The sequence below is a fragment of the Macaca thibetana genome, chromosome 6 (genome assembly GCF_024542745.1).
Source record: "Macaca thibetana thibetana isolate TM-01 chromosome 6, ASM2454274v1, whole genome shotgun sequence".
Taxonomy (NCBI): Eukaryota; Metazoa; Chordata; class Mammalia; order Primates; family Cercopithecidae; genus Macaca; species Macaca thibetana.
The window spans coordinates 71,786,967-71,803,098 of record NC_065583.1 but is presented as its reverse complement, the minus strand read 5'-3'; the positions used below and the strand labels follow the sequence as shown (position 1 = coordinate 71,803,098).

The window sequence follows — 16,132 nt, the reverse complement described above, 5'->3', positions numbered from 1 at the left end:
TGAGTGTTTGACTCTAACTTTACTTCTGTGCTTTTTGTATTGTTGTCCATAAGTCCAAGTATTTTCCTCCTTTTTATTTATCTGCAAGCAACAACAGCTGTATCCACACCTGGAATTTGTCCCAAAACATGGTGTAACTTGCCTTGAATCCCTTTCTTTTCTAACCAAATACTTTCAGTTTCCTGGCTGTGGGTATTAGTTATTACTGGCTGACCAGCATCCACTTCACCTAATTTCCTTTTGGGAAGTGGTCTCTCACCCAAAGAGTTCAGCTCCTCCTTGTTGTCCTAGCCCAGACAAGTCAGCTGTGACCTGAGCTCAGTTAATCAGCATGTTATTTCCCAGGGCTTTGAATCTTTAGAGAGTGAAGTGAGGGCTGACAGATGGAGGGAGGGAAGCAGAAACAGAAGAATGTTTACTGGTCATTCCTCACAGCACCTTGTATTTGCAAGACTCTTCCTGTTATAAGATCCCTGTGTTCTCTCATTTTCCTTCAGCCCTTAGTTAAGCCTGCACTTTTATCCTGTCTTCAGTTCTCTGTGTTCAAGACACTATCCACAGTCAGTTTGTATTGCTTGCAAACCAGAAAGCTAGCTGATAGGAACTTAGGATGCCTCCTTAGTTCCTCTGTTGGAGAATTATATCCTGCAAGATTATATGAGATGCAGGGATCAGCAGTTGGGGAAGGTGCCCTGGTTATAAATAGGACAGGGTGTGAGAAGAGAGGAGCTTGGGCTATGAGAAGATTGAAAAAGGAGTGCCCCATCTATGAAGGGTTTTCTGTTTCTTTGGTGTAGCTGCTGAGCCTGGGGCTGGCTTTCTCCATCTAGCTTTGTTTTTGTGTGGCCTGTAAGCCAGGTAGGAGATGTGTGTCCAAAGGTGCTGCTTCACAGAGTCCAGCCACCTCAGAAGGAAACTGGGTCTGCTGCCTGCTGCTTGTGGTCAGGTGGGGCCAGCCATGCTTGGCTGTCGCGCAGCATGGCTTCATTAAGGAGACTGCCTCTGCAGCAGTCTAAGTGCATGGGCAGAGAGACTTCTGCAGAGGGGGGCTCACACAAGTGCCATGAGGGTGAAGAGTCTGTGATTACTATCTGTACCAAGATTCAGCTTTGCCTCAGCCCTTGGCCCTTCAGATTAGGAGCTGTTGACAGAATCTCTCAGAATCTTCTTATTTATGCTGGGATTCCATGCTGATTTTTCATGCAGGGCAGTTGCAGGTCAATACTTGAATTATTTCAGTTTTACTTGTACCATATCTGTCAGAAATCTTGCCAATTTTATGGCCTGCGGATGGCCTCTTTCTCCTGACTCTACCTGGATGCAAGTTTTTGCCCTTTCTTTTTTTTTTATTCTGTTGGTTATTTTTCTTAGGTTGAGCCATATAAAATTGCCAATATTTGACTACTTTTGATATACAAAAATGGCAATTTCATGAATCAGTCCAATAGTAAAGATAAAAGATGGTAAGATATTGGAGGGGACTGCAGATTAGAATCTAGTGCTCAATCTTTGTCTCACTCAGACTCCTTCTGAGAACAGCTTTTTTGGCATTGGAAAATATTCTGGAATATAGGCTTGATCCTGAATGGTATCATTTTGCTTGAAGGAAAATATATATATAATATATATATATTATAGCCAGATTAGAGAAGATGAGTTCTGTTTCTGATCAAGATTTGCTAAAGTTCTCTCTCTTCTAGCTCTAATAATTCACTTTTATTCACTTACTACATTTATTTGTAGAACTATAGTAATAGTATCTCCCCCACCCCCAACACTTACTTGAACAAAACATTCTTAGTGTTAGTTGCTTAAATGTATATTTTCGGAGGAAAACTTAATAGATGTTTAGGTTTGCTCCTGTTATTTAAAATTCTGAGCTTGTACTAAGTGGCATTACTAGTAGATTTTTTTTGTGTGACTTCTGGTGTAATGCTTATGCGGTGGCTTGTTTTTCTCTTTTTGAAGATGAGCTATGGATTAAATATCTGTACCTAAATTTGCAAGCTAGCTATTGCAGAACAGAACCTGTTAATTCCAGCAGAGTTCCACGTAAGCTTTCATTGTCCCTAAAGAATACCAATTGATTGTGGGAACTTAACAGAAACATAACTCAAACGATCCTCATGATCTATTCTAGCAGTGACTTGTTTGATTCTTATCCTCTCCCCCTAGCAGCATTATTATTCAACTCTATAAGCTTTTAAAAGTGAAAATCTAGTTAACTGAAGAGAGATCTATGTAAACAACTTCTACATTTTCTGTTTTTTGTGTGATCTGAAATAATTTAGTCAGTTATAATCATGGTACCTACTGGTGATACATATCCAGTGGATTTAAAAGAAGCTGCCTTCCATTAAATAATCAGTGTATTATCTTCTACGCTTGTTTTATTTTGAAAATGACTGGTGTAGTAATTTTTTAAAACTTTTTAGCCTTCACATTTGAATATTTTTGGCTAAATGCAGTTAAATACTGCATGATGTTTATAATACATCAAAATGTGAACCCTTATTGAGAGTCAAGCAGCTGAAACGTTAGCCTTGGCATTTCCTTTGACTAGCATACAGCATGTTACATATTCATTGTTCCTCTCTGGGCTCTGAGATATTGAAACAGCTTTTATATTGCATCTGCTCTTGCTATTGAGACCAGTGTTGAGTGGAGAAACCCACCGAGTTGTTAGAATCTAAGAACAGGTTGTATATTCACCAAAGTCTTGACCAGTTTCTCTTTGTGGATCTTTTAGTGTTAAAAAGGGCTCCAAATGTTTGCTAGGAGGAAGATAACCATCAGATAGTATATATTTTTTATCTTCACCAATTTGGTGGGTTTCATTGCCTTGGCAAGAATGCAGACTCTTTATTTATATAATCTTTGTACTATCTTCTTACCTTTTTTTCCCTAGGTTCATATTTAAGTGAACCTTCCACCGTCTTCTCAACTATCTCTGCTTGCTTCTTGAAATCAGAAGAATATTTGATGTTACATTCTTAAATAAGAATCCAAACTTAACTAATGTGCATCCTGGGTTTTCTGAGAAATTGGACTATTAATGTTCTTATTGAGACTAATTCATTATATGTTTTATGCAGGTTGGATTTTTTGGTATTTAACTGAAGGTTGCTGTAAAATTTATAGAGCAATGGGAAGTTACAGTGTGTCTTGTGATATTCAAAGTCATTTGCAGATTTGGATTGAGTTTAGAATCTAAAGATATTTAGCATTTCATCAAAGCACTGAAAGCAATGCATCAGGGTCTAAAATAACTTTAGTTCTAATAGTCAAAGTAGTGGTTTACGTTTATTTTAGAAAGTATATGCTCTATCCCTACCTCTTCAATTCCAGGTCATCTTGAGTAAGGCGGTTATCCTTCCACCTCTCATTCCCTTCAACCACTGGCATCTGTTTATGTCATGGAGACCTGTAAAAGCCATGAGGGATTTCTCAGGTGCTCCATCCATCCCTTGGATACTTTCTCAAGCCTCAGAGAGTATGTTTTTGCAGCATTGACATCGACCACTCCATTCTCCTCGAAATTCTTTCCTCTTTTGGCTTTGAAGTGACCTTGAGCTCTTTCACTTTCGGGTCTATTCTAACACTGCTGACCGTTCCTTTTTCATTACCTCTCCGATTTCCTCTTCTGCTTACTTCCGAAATGTTCCTCTTCTCACCTGTTGGAGAACACTGCTTGGTTTTCTTCATTTTGCACGCTCTTCCACACTGTTGTTTTAATTACCAGGCATTTGGACTACTTCCAGATCTACAGATCCAGCCTGGACTTCTTTCTTGTTCTCTAGTTAGTGGCAATAGTAAGAGATAACACTCGAGTGCTTACTGTGTAAGGCACTCGAGGCACATTTTAAGCACTCCTGTATTTATTTCAGCCAATCCTCTAGCATTCTCTTGAGTTAAGGTTCTTTATCATCTTCATTCTCTTGTTGAGGGATCTGAGGCAGGAGTGTTAAGGAAAGTGCCCAAGGTCACCCAGCTAGTAAGTGTGGAAATAGGACCCAAGCCAGGCAGTCTTGCCCCAGAAACAGTGGGCAAATAGTCTCTACCTCTGTGGTGCTCTGCCTTTCCACCTCCCTTTTCCTGTGACATCCAGTCAGTCCCTAAGCTCTGTGACTTCTACCTCTTCAGTGTCTCCTGACTCTGACCCTTGCTTTTCATCTCCATTGCTCTTGTCTCATACTATTGTGAAAACCTCCAGATTGTCTTTCCATTTCCAGCTGTGCCACTTCTAAGTATCTGCCATTTCATCAACAGAATTAGTTTTCTAATATACGAGTCCCACCATGCTTGCTTTAAAATGCTTTATGGTGCTTCAGTCTCAAAAGGAACAGGCCAGTCTCCTTTGCCGGACACATACTGACTTTTTCTGTCTGATTCTTCCCAACTTGCTCATCCTTATCTCCAATCACTTCCTGCCTCACACTCTACTCTTACGCATTCTGAGCCACGGGTATCCTCAGACACATGCTGTTTCGTGCTTCTTAGGAATTTGCCTGTGTTCAGCTTGGATTTTTGTTTTTTTCCTTTTGTGCACTGGATAATTTCAGTCTTACTCATTTTTAACACTCAGCTGAAATATTACCTCATCTCTGAAGACTTCCCTTATTTACTTCTACCATTCATTCAGCAAATATTTATTGTGCTATGCTTCAGAAATGTAGGAGATAAGCAAGAATGACCTAGTCCCAGCCCTCAGAAAAGAGCAGGGAAGACATGTAATTAAACACAGTATAACAATAAAGGGTTTTCTTCTATAGAGGCAAGAAGAGGGTCTTGGAAGGCTTCCTGAAGCAAATGATATTCAAGCTTAAACCTGAATGATGACTAGAACTAGCCAGTCAAGAAGTGGGTGTCAGAGGGCAGAGAAGGAATTTCAGGTTGTGAGAAGAGAATGGTGAGTATGGGCCAGGGATTAACAAGGGCATGTTCAAACACCTGGAAGACATTTATTAGACAGCAGCAGTTGGGGAGGGTGAGCGGCGAGGGTGTGTGTGTAGAAGCTGGGTAAATCATGGCCATCAGGGAGATACATATCAAAACTTCTAGAAGATACTGTTTCCAACCCTTTTAGAATGGCTAAAATAAAAAAGATGACAACGTCAAAAGTTGGCAAGAATGTGTAGCAACAGAAACTCTCATATATTGCGGGTAGGAATGTAAAATGGGGGCGACTTTCTGAAAAGCCTCCGAAGAGTTTTCCAAACTTAAAATATATACCATGTGATCTGGGGGCTCCACTCCTAGGAATTTACCCAAGAGAAGTGAAAACAAGTTCACATAAAGACTTGTACAGACATTTTCATACAGGCTTTTTCCTAGTAACTTCAAACTGCAAACACTTTAAATGTCCTTCAGCAAGGTGATGGATTAAAAAATTGTTGTATATTCCTACAATAGAATACCTAGCAGTAAAAAATGATAAATTACTGAAATGCACAGTAATATGGATGAGTCTCACAAATGTTAAGCAGAAGTGAGACAGAAGAGTAAATATTGTTTGATTTCCATTTTATGAATTCTGAGAGGAGACTCAACTGATCTATTGTGATAGAAATAGAATGTCAGAATGTTTTTTGGGGGCAAGGTGAGTGGTGAGTGTGGATTGGAACGGGGCATGAGGGAACTCTCTGAATTGGTGGAAGTAGTCTGTATATTATTTTGGGTAGTGATTACAGTTGTCAGAATTCATGAGGCTGAAAATATGTGTATTGTATATTGTTATATCTCAAAAATATTTTAGAAAATGTAATACATTATAAACATAAAATATAATAAATACAATAATATAATACAGTACAATACAATAAACATAATGATATATGTCTCTCTTGATATGGAAAGATGTTCATGGTATAATGTTAAGTAAATTAACTTGGTTAAAAACTCTGGCTACCATAACCCTTTGTGCATATATATCAAGGTAGTGAGTTTCTAAATTTTATTCTTTAACCTCTTTCACATTTTTCAACCTATTTTGAATGAGTATTTTATGAATGAAGTATTGTTTACTATACAGTGAAAGATTTAAAATACATCCCCTGCTTATTAAAACTTTGCAGATTATTGAACCATATGAGAAATTTATTTTTATTTCTATTAAATTAATTAATTAATTTTAGAGACAGGGTCTTTGTCACTCAGGCTGGAGTGCAGTGGTGCTATCATAGCTCACTGCAACCTCAAACTCCTGGACTCAAGTGATACTCTACCTCAGCCTCCTGAGTAGCTAGGACCTACAGGTGCATGCCACCATGCTGGGCTAATTTTTATATTTTTGTAGAGATGGGTTTTACTATATTACCCAGGCTGGTCCTCAAACCCCTGGCCTGAGGTGATCCTCCTGCATTGGTCTCCCAAAGCATAGGGATTATAGATGTGAGCCACTACATCTGGCCCCAAGACATGTTTTTAAAGAAATTTTCATGCCTATTTTTAAGCTACAGTTCTGTTACTTTTTTTTTGGAGACAGAGCTTTACTCTGTTGCCTAGGATGGAATGCAGTGTTGCATTCTTGGCTCACTGCCACCTCTGCCTCCCAGGTTCAAGCAATTCTCGGGCCTCAGCCTCCCGAGTAGCTTGGGATTACAGGCATGTGCCGCCACACCCAGCTAATTTTTGTATTTTTCGTGGAGATGAGGTTTTGCCATGTTGGCCAGGCTGGTCTTGAACTCCTGACCTCAAGTGATCTGACAGCCTCAGCTTCCCAAAGTGCTGAGATTACAGATGTGAACCACCGCATCTGGCCTCAATTTTGTTAGTTTTCAGTGCTTAGGAAACACAGGTTATAACATTTATACTCGAGAAAAAAATTTGGTTTAATTTACTTTTTAATATATGTCCCAATATATACAAACGATACACAATGAAAAGTACGGTACTCAGCCACTCCTGTCTCCTTGTCATTTTGCTCTTTTCACAGGAGGTAACTACTATGACCAGGCTCGTATTTATTTTGTAGATGTATGGGAAAACATATGCACATGTACATAAAGGCATAGGCATATATATTATACAATGATACCATGCCATGTACATTGTGCTGTGTTTTTTTTTTTTTTTTGAGTGGGTCTATTTTTTAAATTATAAACATAACATAAAATTTACTATTTTAACAATTTTTAAGTGTACAGTTCAGTAGCATTACAACATTTACACCATTGTGCAGCTATTACCACCATCCATCTCTAGAACTTTATCATCACCCCAAATGCAAACTTTGTACCTATTGAACAGTAATTCCCGTTCTTCTTGCTCCTCGCAACCACTGTTCTGTTTTTTGTCTCTACAAGTTTGACTACTCTATTAGGTACCTTAGATATGTAGTCATATATTTGTCCTTTTGTGTCTGCCTTACTTCATTTAGCATAGTATCTTCAAGACTCATTCATGTTGTAGCATGTATCAGAATTTCTTTCCTTTTTAAGGCTACATGATACTCCCCTGTATGTATTGAAAGTAGTGACAAAAACCACAATTACTTTTGCACCAACCTAATACATACCACAGCTTATTTATCCATTCATCCTTTGATGGATATTTGGGTGGTTTCTACCTTTTGGCCACTGTGAATAATGCTGCTGTGAATATGGGTGTGCAGATACTTGTCCAGGTCCCTTCTTTCCATCCCCAGAACTGGAACTGCTGGATCATATAGTAATTCTATGTTTAATTTTTTTTTTAATCACTGTCATTTTAGGTATTTTTTTTTTGGCAGAGTAAAACATTTAAACATTTTACATCGACATAAATACAAGCATGATAAGCATTGACATGAAAATGGCAGTAATTCTGTACATGTGCTGCTTGTATTTTTGTTATTATATTTTTATATCATGCTTTTTTGTAAAATACTCTAAACATTTATGAATTTCACTAGTTTTCTGTGATATCATTTTTAATGGCTGAATAATGCTCCGTCACTGTATGGATGAGTTGACTTGACTAATCTCTTACTTTTGGAGATCTAGGTAATTTCTTAACTTTTATCTTTGAAAACATCTGTTTGTATTCATGATCTCTATAATCTAATTTTATACAAAGATAATGCAGAGCTCGGGGGAGAGGGTTGGTACAGCAGTTTCATTTGATTAACAAGGTAATCAACATTTAGCTGTATGATTTTGTCGTCTTCGTTGCCTAAAACGTTATTCTGTAGGGCTTTCCCCAAATTGTTTTAGAACAAACAAGTGGACATACCTTTTCTGTAGGGTATACTGCCTGGGAATAATGTGGAATTGCACCAAGGAATCAAAGGGCAGTATAAGGACATGTGTAATATAAGATTCGTGCATAATTTTTTCATTACCATGCTGTTTTCTATACTACTGTACCATTTTACATCCCATCAGCAATGCACAGATTTCCAATTTCCTCACATCCTTATCAACACTTATTTGCTGTTTTATTATTTTACGTAATAGGCATCCCTAATGGGCGTCGTACCAGTGCTTTTTAAACATACATCTTGGAGAATCTTTTAGTAAAGTCTGTTATATGAATGGGACTAGTTGTTTAACTACTCCCAATTTTATTTCTGGCCTTTTGCTAATGTATTTAGTGTATCTTTTGTCATTAGTGTATATAATGCTCTTATTTTAAAATACAGTATTTTCTGATTCATTTTCAGTAAGCATGGATAAAAGTACATATGCATTTTACAGGTTGATAGTAATTGCCAGCAATATGTGAGACTACTTATGTCTACATCCTTAACATCACAGTATGTTACACAACTTTTCGATCTTTCTAATCTGATAGGTGAAAAGTGGCATCTTAATGAAGTTTTAACTTGCATTTCCTTATGAGTGAGATTAAATTTCTTGTCATTTTTATCAGTTATTTCTGAAATATCTGCATTGTATCTTTTGCCCATTTTTTTTTTTTGCATTATTGGTACCCATTTATTACAATTTTATACTAATAGGAACAATCAGTGTCAAATGATGAACAAAACAAATATGATTCCTGCGCTCATGGTACTTACAGTCTGTTGGAATAGAAAGATAGTAAACATACAAATATGCAATTAAATTTTCTTGTAAATGTTACGGAAGAAAAGTTAGATTTTCTGAAAGATAACAGTTTAGGTTGAATTTGGGTGGGATGTGGTGGCCAGTAACAGCCCTTAAGGAACCTGTAAGAACCAATGAGGCAAATAATTGAAGGGAAAACATTCCAGGCGGATGGACAGCATGGACAGCTAGCTGAAAGAAGGGGATGTGGCTGGATTGCAATGAGGAAGAAACGATGAGAGATGACTAATTTGCCCTCTGTTCCTCATATACTAAATCTGTATCAATACGTATCAACAGTGTTCAAAAATATACAGTGAGTTTCCCCTATCATTATATGAGGGGCTTTAAAACAAATCTTTTTCCCTGCATACTAGATATTCTCCATGAAAGGAATATGAATCAGAGAATCTGATTAGCAGAATATCTTTAGGGTATAAATTGATTCATTGGTAGCTTCTATGTTTTTGAATTTTCCATTTAAAAATTTTTTTAAATTTAAGAATGAAATACTGTATGTCATCTTGTATTATTTCCTGTTTCTCCAGATGTGTGATTAGAAATTCAACTGGTTTTCTCATGTGAAATTAATTTGTGATTCTTTGAAGCTTGCTAAAGGATGCATTGTTTGCTACAAAGTTGTCTGTAACAATTTCCCCGTTAGGGAGAAAAACTCTTTGAGTGTGTCCTTCTGTGTGTGACCAAATTCCAAATGTCTGATGATTCTACATAGGGGAAAAAGTGACACTCAGAGAAAATAATTTGCAGCTTGTTGTGCCTTGCAGTAAATTCTACATTTTAGGTAAAATGAGGAGCGACAGATACGCTCAGCTTAGTTTTGATCAGTAATTTTCTTAAGCTTTCTATACCAAATTTCTCATCATTGAAATAGAAACATTGTGGTATTTTAATGTCTTTTACCATTAGTTACAAGTCAACTTATTGTAAAAAGTGAAACATAAGTATTGTTAATTTTGAAAATTAGTTCCTGGTTTCTTAGTTTCTGGATTTGTTAGATAAATATATTCTTTTGTTTCCCTTACTAACCCAATATCCTTTCACTTTGGCCTTTAGATTTCATGTTTATTAGGAAATATCATGAAGTGTACATGTAAAATAGACAGAGTGTCTTGGTAGAAACTAAGCAATAGACCCTATGGTGTGGGCACAATCTTTTTTATTTTTTTATTTTTTTATTTTTTTGCATTCCCCTGCCTGTCAGATAAATAGTTCAGTTGATACCTGTTGAACACTGTGAATGGAAATACTTGGAAGTGCCTGTATTCATTCTAAGTAAATTTTTCTATAGAACAGGTATTTTTCATTACTTTTTAAAAATTGTTAGTCGTGAATGTACAGCTACAATCCGTCTTCATTTTATTTTTATTATCACTAACAACAGTGGCATTGAGTATGGTACTTTTTTAGGTTAACATAGCTTTTCTGTTACTGCTTGTAAATATATATATATAAATATTTATATATATATATGTATATATGCAGTTGCAAGATTTAATATAGTGAAATAGAGTGAAAACAGAGCTCCCATACAAAGGGAGGGGACCCAAAGAGGGAAGCCGTTGCCGGCTGGAATGCCTGGGTTTATATCTGGATCATTGTCTCTCCAGCTGTGTTCTCAGGCAATAGATGATTGGCTATTTCTTTACCTCCTGTTTTTGCCTAATTAGCATTTTAGTGAGCTCTCTTTGCTATGCGATTGGTTGGGTGTGAGCTAAGTTGCAAGCCCCGTGTTTAAAGGTGGAAGCGGTCACCTTCCCAGCTAGGCTTAGGGATTCTTAGTCGGCCTAGGAAATCCAGCTAGTCCTGTCTCTCAGTTTTTCCCTCTCAACAGGGAAACCCAAGTGCTGTTGGGGAGGTTGGCTGATGACTGCTCTAACTGCTTCCTGCTGAATTGGGGCATAGTAGGGGTCGTACAGTTGAGATTTCCTCAGGAGGGGTGCCTTCGATGTCATTAACATCGGAGCAAGGGCTACCAGGCTGGTCCAGGGGTCCGTGGTGGATCTTAGTCATGGACTGCATCTGGGGCTCCATTTGAAGAACGATTCGTGGTTTTACAGCTTTGCCTGGAAGAGACAAACTTAACAAGGAGGTTAGAGATACAGGGATAGAAATGTATGGCCTGCAGTGCAGGAGATTATATCTTTGGCACACTTCACAGGTCCTGACTATTAAGTGCTTGATAGTTTTGAAAAGGCCTGATCCAGTAAATAATAATTTGGCCATCTGATGGGTACTATCAATGCCTAAGTGAAAGGTTTGGTGAGGGGTTTTAAGTAATTTCCATTGGTTAGCTGCAGGCAAAAGTATTTTTCCTTCTTCGGTGGCTAGCCATCCTGAGGGGAGGAAACTGTGTCCTCGTGAGGTTCCCCATTCTATTTCTCCTGCTGAGTACTGGGGCTTGGTTTTCTGGAGGGGATTACCCCATACTAGGGGTCCTTCTATAAGCATTTCTAACGGAGGGTCCTGCCTTGTGGCTCTTTTGACTTCAATATCCACTTGGCGGTTCCCTTCTGTTTCCCTTTCCTTTCCTTTCTGATGACCCCAGCAGTGTAAGACTGTCACCTCTTTAGGTTTCTGTACAGCCAATAATAATCTCCTAATGGCTTCTTGATGTTTGATAGGTGTTTCCTCAGAAGTTAGTAATTCCCTTTCTCTCCATATTGCTGTATGGGCATGGAGGACTAGGTAAGCATACTTAGAGTCTGTATATATATTTACCGTTTTTCCTTCTCCTAATTCTAGTGCCTGAGTGAGGGCTGTTAGTTCTGCCAGCTGAGCACTAGTTCCTGGAGTGAGGGGATTACTTTCAAGTATTCCGTTATCACTGACCACTGCATACCCTGCTTTTTGAAGTCCTTTTTCTACAAAGTAACTTCCATCAGTATACAAATTGAGGTTGGGATCAGTCAAGGGAACCTCTAAAAGGTCCCCTCGAGCGGCATAGGTTTGAGCAATTACTTGTTGACAGTTATGTTCTATCTTCATTGTCTGAAAGAAGTGTGGCTGGGTTAAGAGTTGCACAAGTGCACAGTCGCAGCACTGTCCCTTTAAGTAATAGAGCCTGGTATTTAAGTAAACGGTTGTCTGACAACCACAAGTCTCCTTTAGCAGTGAGTATACTGTTCACATCATGAGATGTGCACACAGTAAGATCTCTTCCCTGTATTATTTTAACTGCTTCAGTTACTAAGACCACTACTGCTGCTACTACCTGTAAACAGAGAGACCAACCCTTTGCACTACATTAATTTCCTTACTCAGGTATGCCACGGGTTGCAAGCTCGTCCCTCGGACCTGTGTAAGGACTCCTAGAGCTATTCCTGTTTTTTCTGTGACATGTAAAGAAAAGTCTTCCTCCATTGGCAAGCTTTACACTGGAACTTGGGTTAGGGCCTTCTTTAGGGCCTGGAAAGCCGCTTCTGTTTCAGGTGTCCATCTTCTAAATGGGTATTGGCTTTCTCAGTTTCCTTAATTAGTGTATATAATGGTCTGGCTATTTTGCCACACCTGGGAATCCATATTCGGCAGAAACCTGTTATGCCAAGGAACCCTCTTAGTTGCTTTAGGGTTTTGGGATGAGTATGAGCCAGTATAGGCTGGATACATTCCTCACTGAGGGCCCTGGTGCCTTTGGATAATTTTAGCCCTAAGTATTTAACCTGCTGTGAGCAGAGCTGAGCCTTTGGTTTGGAAACCTTGTAGCCACAGGTAGCGAGGAAATTTAAGAGCACTTGGGTGGCTTGATGGCACAAGGTTTCTGAACAGGCGGCTAAAAGTAAATCATCCATGTACCGAAGAGTGTCCAGGTATGAGAGTTGGCTCAAGTCTTGGCCTAATGCCTGGTCAAATAATGGGGGCTATCCCTGAACCCTTGGGGTAAAACAGTCCAGGTGAGTTGAGACATGGTTTGAAGGATCTTCAAAGGCAAACAATAATTGAGAGTCAGGATGTACAGGGATGCAGAAAAAGGCATCCTTAAGGTCCAGGACTGTAAGCCACTCTGCTTTCTCTGGTATTTGGGAAAGCAGAGTATAAGGGTTAGGTATAGTTGGGTATAGAGGAACAACAGCCTCATTGATAATCCTGAGATCTTGCACTAACCTCCACTGTCCGTTGGGTTTCTGTCCTCCTAAAATTGGAGTATTGCAGGGGCTATCGCATGGTTCTACTAGGCCTTGGGCTTTTAGGTCCTTAATCTTTTGGAGTCCTTGTTGGACCTCGGGTCTGAGGGGGTACTGCCTTTGGTAGGGAAAGGAGACGAAATTCTTTAGTTTAACTTGAACAGGATGGGCATTCTTTGCTCAACCATATTGTCCTTCTGTTGCCCAGACTTCAGGATTAATTCCTTCCTCAAGCAGGGGACAACAAACGGGTATTCCTTCTCCTATGTTCAGGTGTATAATGGCCCCTGCTTTTGCTAGAATGTCTCTCCTTAACAAGGGAATGAGGCTTTCAGGCATAGTTAAAAAAGCATGTGAAAAGAGTAAAGCTCCCCAGTCACAACTTAGTGGCTGGGAGAAGTATCTAGTGACTGGCTGTCCTAGGACCCCTTGGATAGTGACAGATCTGGAGGACAGTTGTCTGGGACAGGAGAGTAAGACTGAGAAGGCCGCGCCAGTGTCCAGGAAACAGTTAACCTCCTGGCCCTCAATGGTCAAGTATACCCAGGCCTCTGTGAGAGTGATGGCATGGGCTGGCACTTGCCCTGGGCACCCTCAGTCCTGCTGCTGGATCATCTGGTTAGTGGATTCTGACTCAGAGGACCTTGATCCCCTGGGGCAGTGGGCCTTCCAGTGATTCCCTTGACATAAGGGGCATGGATGAGGGGGCGGCTTGCTTCTACTTGGACAGTCTTTTTTAAAGTGTCCTTATAGATTGCACTGGAAGCAAGCCCTATTAGGCATTCAATTTTTCCAGCTTTTCCCTTTTCCAGAGACTCCAAAAGTCCGCTTGTCTGAGGGCCATGACTAAAGTGATGGTCTTTTTTAAAAATCCTGTTTGTCCCGTTCCGCCTGCTTCTCCTGATCTCTAATATAAAAAACCGAGGTTGCCAAGTTCAGTAGGGTTTCTAAGTTTTGCTCTGGGCCTAAGAGCTTGTAAATATTTTTAAAAGTATTTCCAGACATATTGTTTCTGTTAAGACTTCTAGTCCTAGGTTTTGTAGTTATCACTAAATGATGATAGTTATTGCTGTGCTTCTCAATAATTAGGTCGACAATTTTCTTTGTTTTTTGGGGACTATTTCTTGTTTTTCTTTCACTCATCAGATGCTTCCTTAAGTGCTTATCATATGTGTTCTAGAATTCAGGGCAAATTTGTGTCCTTCTGATGTTTTTGGGTTTTGTTGTTGTTGTTAATGGCAAGTGTTTTTGCTTAACACAGGAAATATTTTATATCAGACCAAACCTTCCTGCCTGTAAGAATCTTCTGGTTTATTACCTGTTTTTCTGTTCTTGTGGATGGGTTAGAGGGTAATACCCTAGGAAAACAGGCAGTTTAATGAAATAGGAATACTCACTAAACTGATTATTCTATCAGGTATCATGCTATTACAGTATGGTTCATATTAAAATAATGTCGTCTCTTTTCTTCCATGGGGTGGGTGTTTTGTTCTATCTTATAAAATAAACTATACTAGAAAAACTAAAACCTGTGTACTTTCTGGCCTGCTATTGTGATGTCATTTATATATGATATGATATATTTGTCTATTTTTGACCTACTCTTGCAATTTTTCTGAAAAACCTGTATGACCATAGTATTTTAAAATATGAATCCCTTGGCTTCCATGACATAATATCTTGGCATTTTCTTATGAGCTGCTTTTAAGTCACTCTGATTGAGTCTTAAAAAGAAAAAATATGACTCATTCTTACTCCACTAAATCAATGGCTGTTTTATTTTATTTTTATATTTTTAATTGATGCAAATATTTGTACATATTTATGGGGCATATGTGATATTTTGTTACATGCATGAAGTGTGTAATGATCAAGTCAGGGTTGGGGTATCCATCACTTTGACTATTTATCATTTCTAAGTGTTGGGAACATTTCCAGTCCTCTTTTAGCTGTTTTGAAATATACAATACATTGTTGTTAACTATAGTCACCCTACTCTGCTGTTGAACATTATAACTTACTCCTTTTATCTAACTACATATTTGTACCCATTAACCAACCTCTCTTAACCCCTCTTCCCAATCCTTACCCTAAGTCACATACTCTTCCCAGCCTCTGGTATCTGTCCTTTTACTCTCCACTTCTGTGAGATCACCTTTTTTTTTTTTTTTTTTTTTTTTTAGCTCTCAAATATGAGTGAGAACATAGGATATTTGTCTTTCTGTGCCTGGCTTATTTTGCTTAATAGAATGACCTTCAGTTTCATTCATGTTGCTACAAATGATATGATTTCATACTTTTTCATGACTAAATAGTATTCCGTTGCATATATATACACCACATTTTCTTTTTCCATTCATCTAAATCAACACTTAGGTTGATTCCATATCTTTGCTGTTGTGAATAGTGCTGCAATAAACATGAGAGTCCAAGTATCCCTTTGGTATACTGATTTTTTTCCTTGGTATACTTGATTTTTTCCCAGAAGTGGGATGGCTGGATCATATGGTTGTCCTGTTTTTAGTTTTTTTTTTTTTTTAATAAATCTTCAATGCCTATTTTAATAATGTAAATTTTTAAGAAAATCTATTTTTCAACTTCCTATTCTGACTCACTGATGTGTTTATTTCTAAGTCACAGTTATGGTAGCTTTTTAATGGCTTTTACCAACTGGAAGGACAGATTGCTCTGTATTCCTCTTTTCTAAAATGTTTCAGGCTAAATTCAGATTTATTCTTTTTGCCCTTACTTTAACATTTCTTATCTCCATTTCTCTTATATTTTCCTTCAGCTTGATCTTTGACTTTCCTTTTGCTTGTTTTCTGTTAACTTCCCATCATTCCCTATTTTCTCTATTATTAATAGTTCTTTGAAACTTAACTTTTTAATTGGCCCCTTTTCTTAAACTTGCTCTTCTTTATCACTTAACTCCTTTTGAATGTCACACTGTCATAAAAAGCCCTG

At 38.3% G+C, this 16,132-nt stretch overlaps 2 protein-coding genes across 4 annotated transcripts in view; both read left to right on the top strand.

Moving 5' to 3' along the window:
- The window catches only part of LOC126956139 (uncharacterized), a 604,199-nt gene that overhangs the window by 319,188 nt on the left and 268,879 nt on the right, over positions 1-16,132 (top strand). The window lies entirely within an intron of this gene.
- The window catches only part of MAN2A1 (mannosidase alpha class 2A member 1), a 175,378-nt gene that overhangs the window by 46,523 nt on the left and 112,723 nt on the right, over positions 1-16,132 (top strand). The window contains exon 2 of one of the 3 annotated variants that reach the window (XM_050793038.1): positions 4,773-4,909. The exons of the other annotated variants lie outside the window; for them this stretch is intronic. Within the exon in view, the coding sequence (XP_050648995.1) occupies positions 4,833-4,909 (77 nt within the window). The 5' untranslated portion in view covers positions 4,773-4,832. The remainder of the gene's footprint in view (positions 1-4,772; positions 4,910-16,132) is intronic. 3 annotated transcript variants of the gene reach the window in all.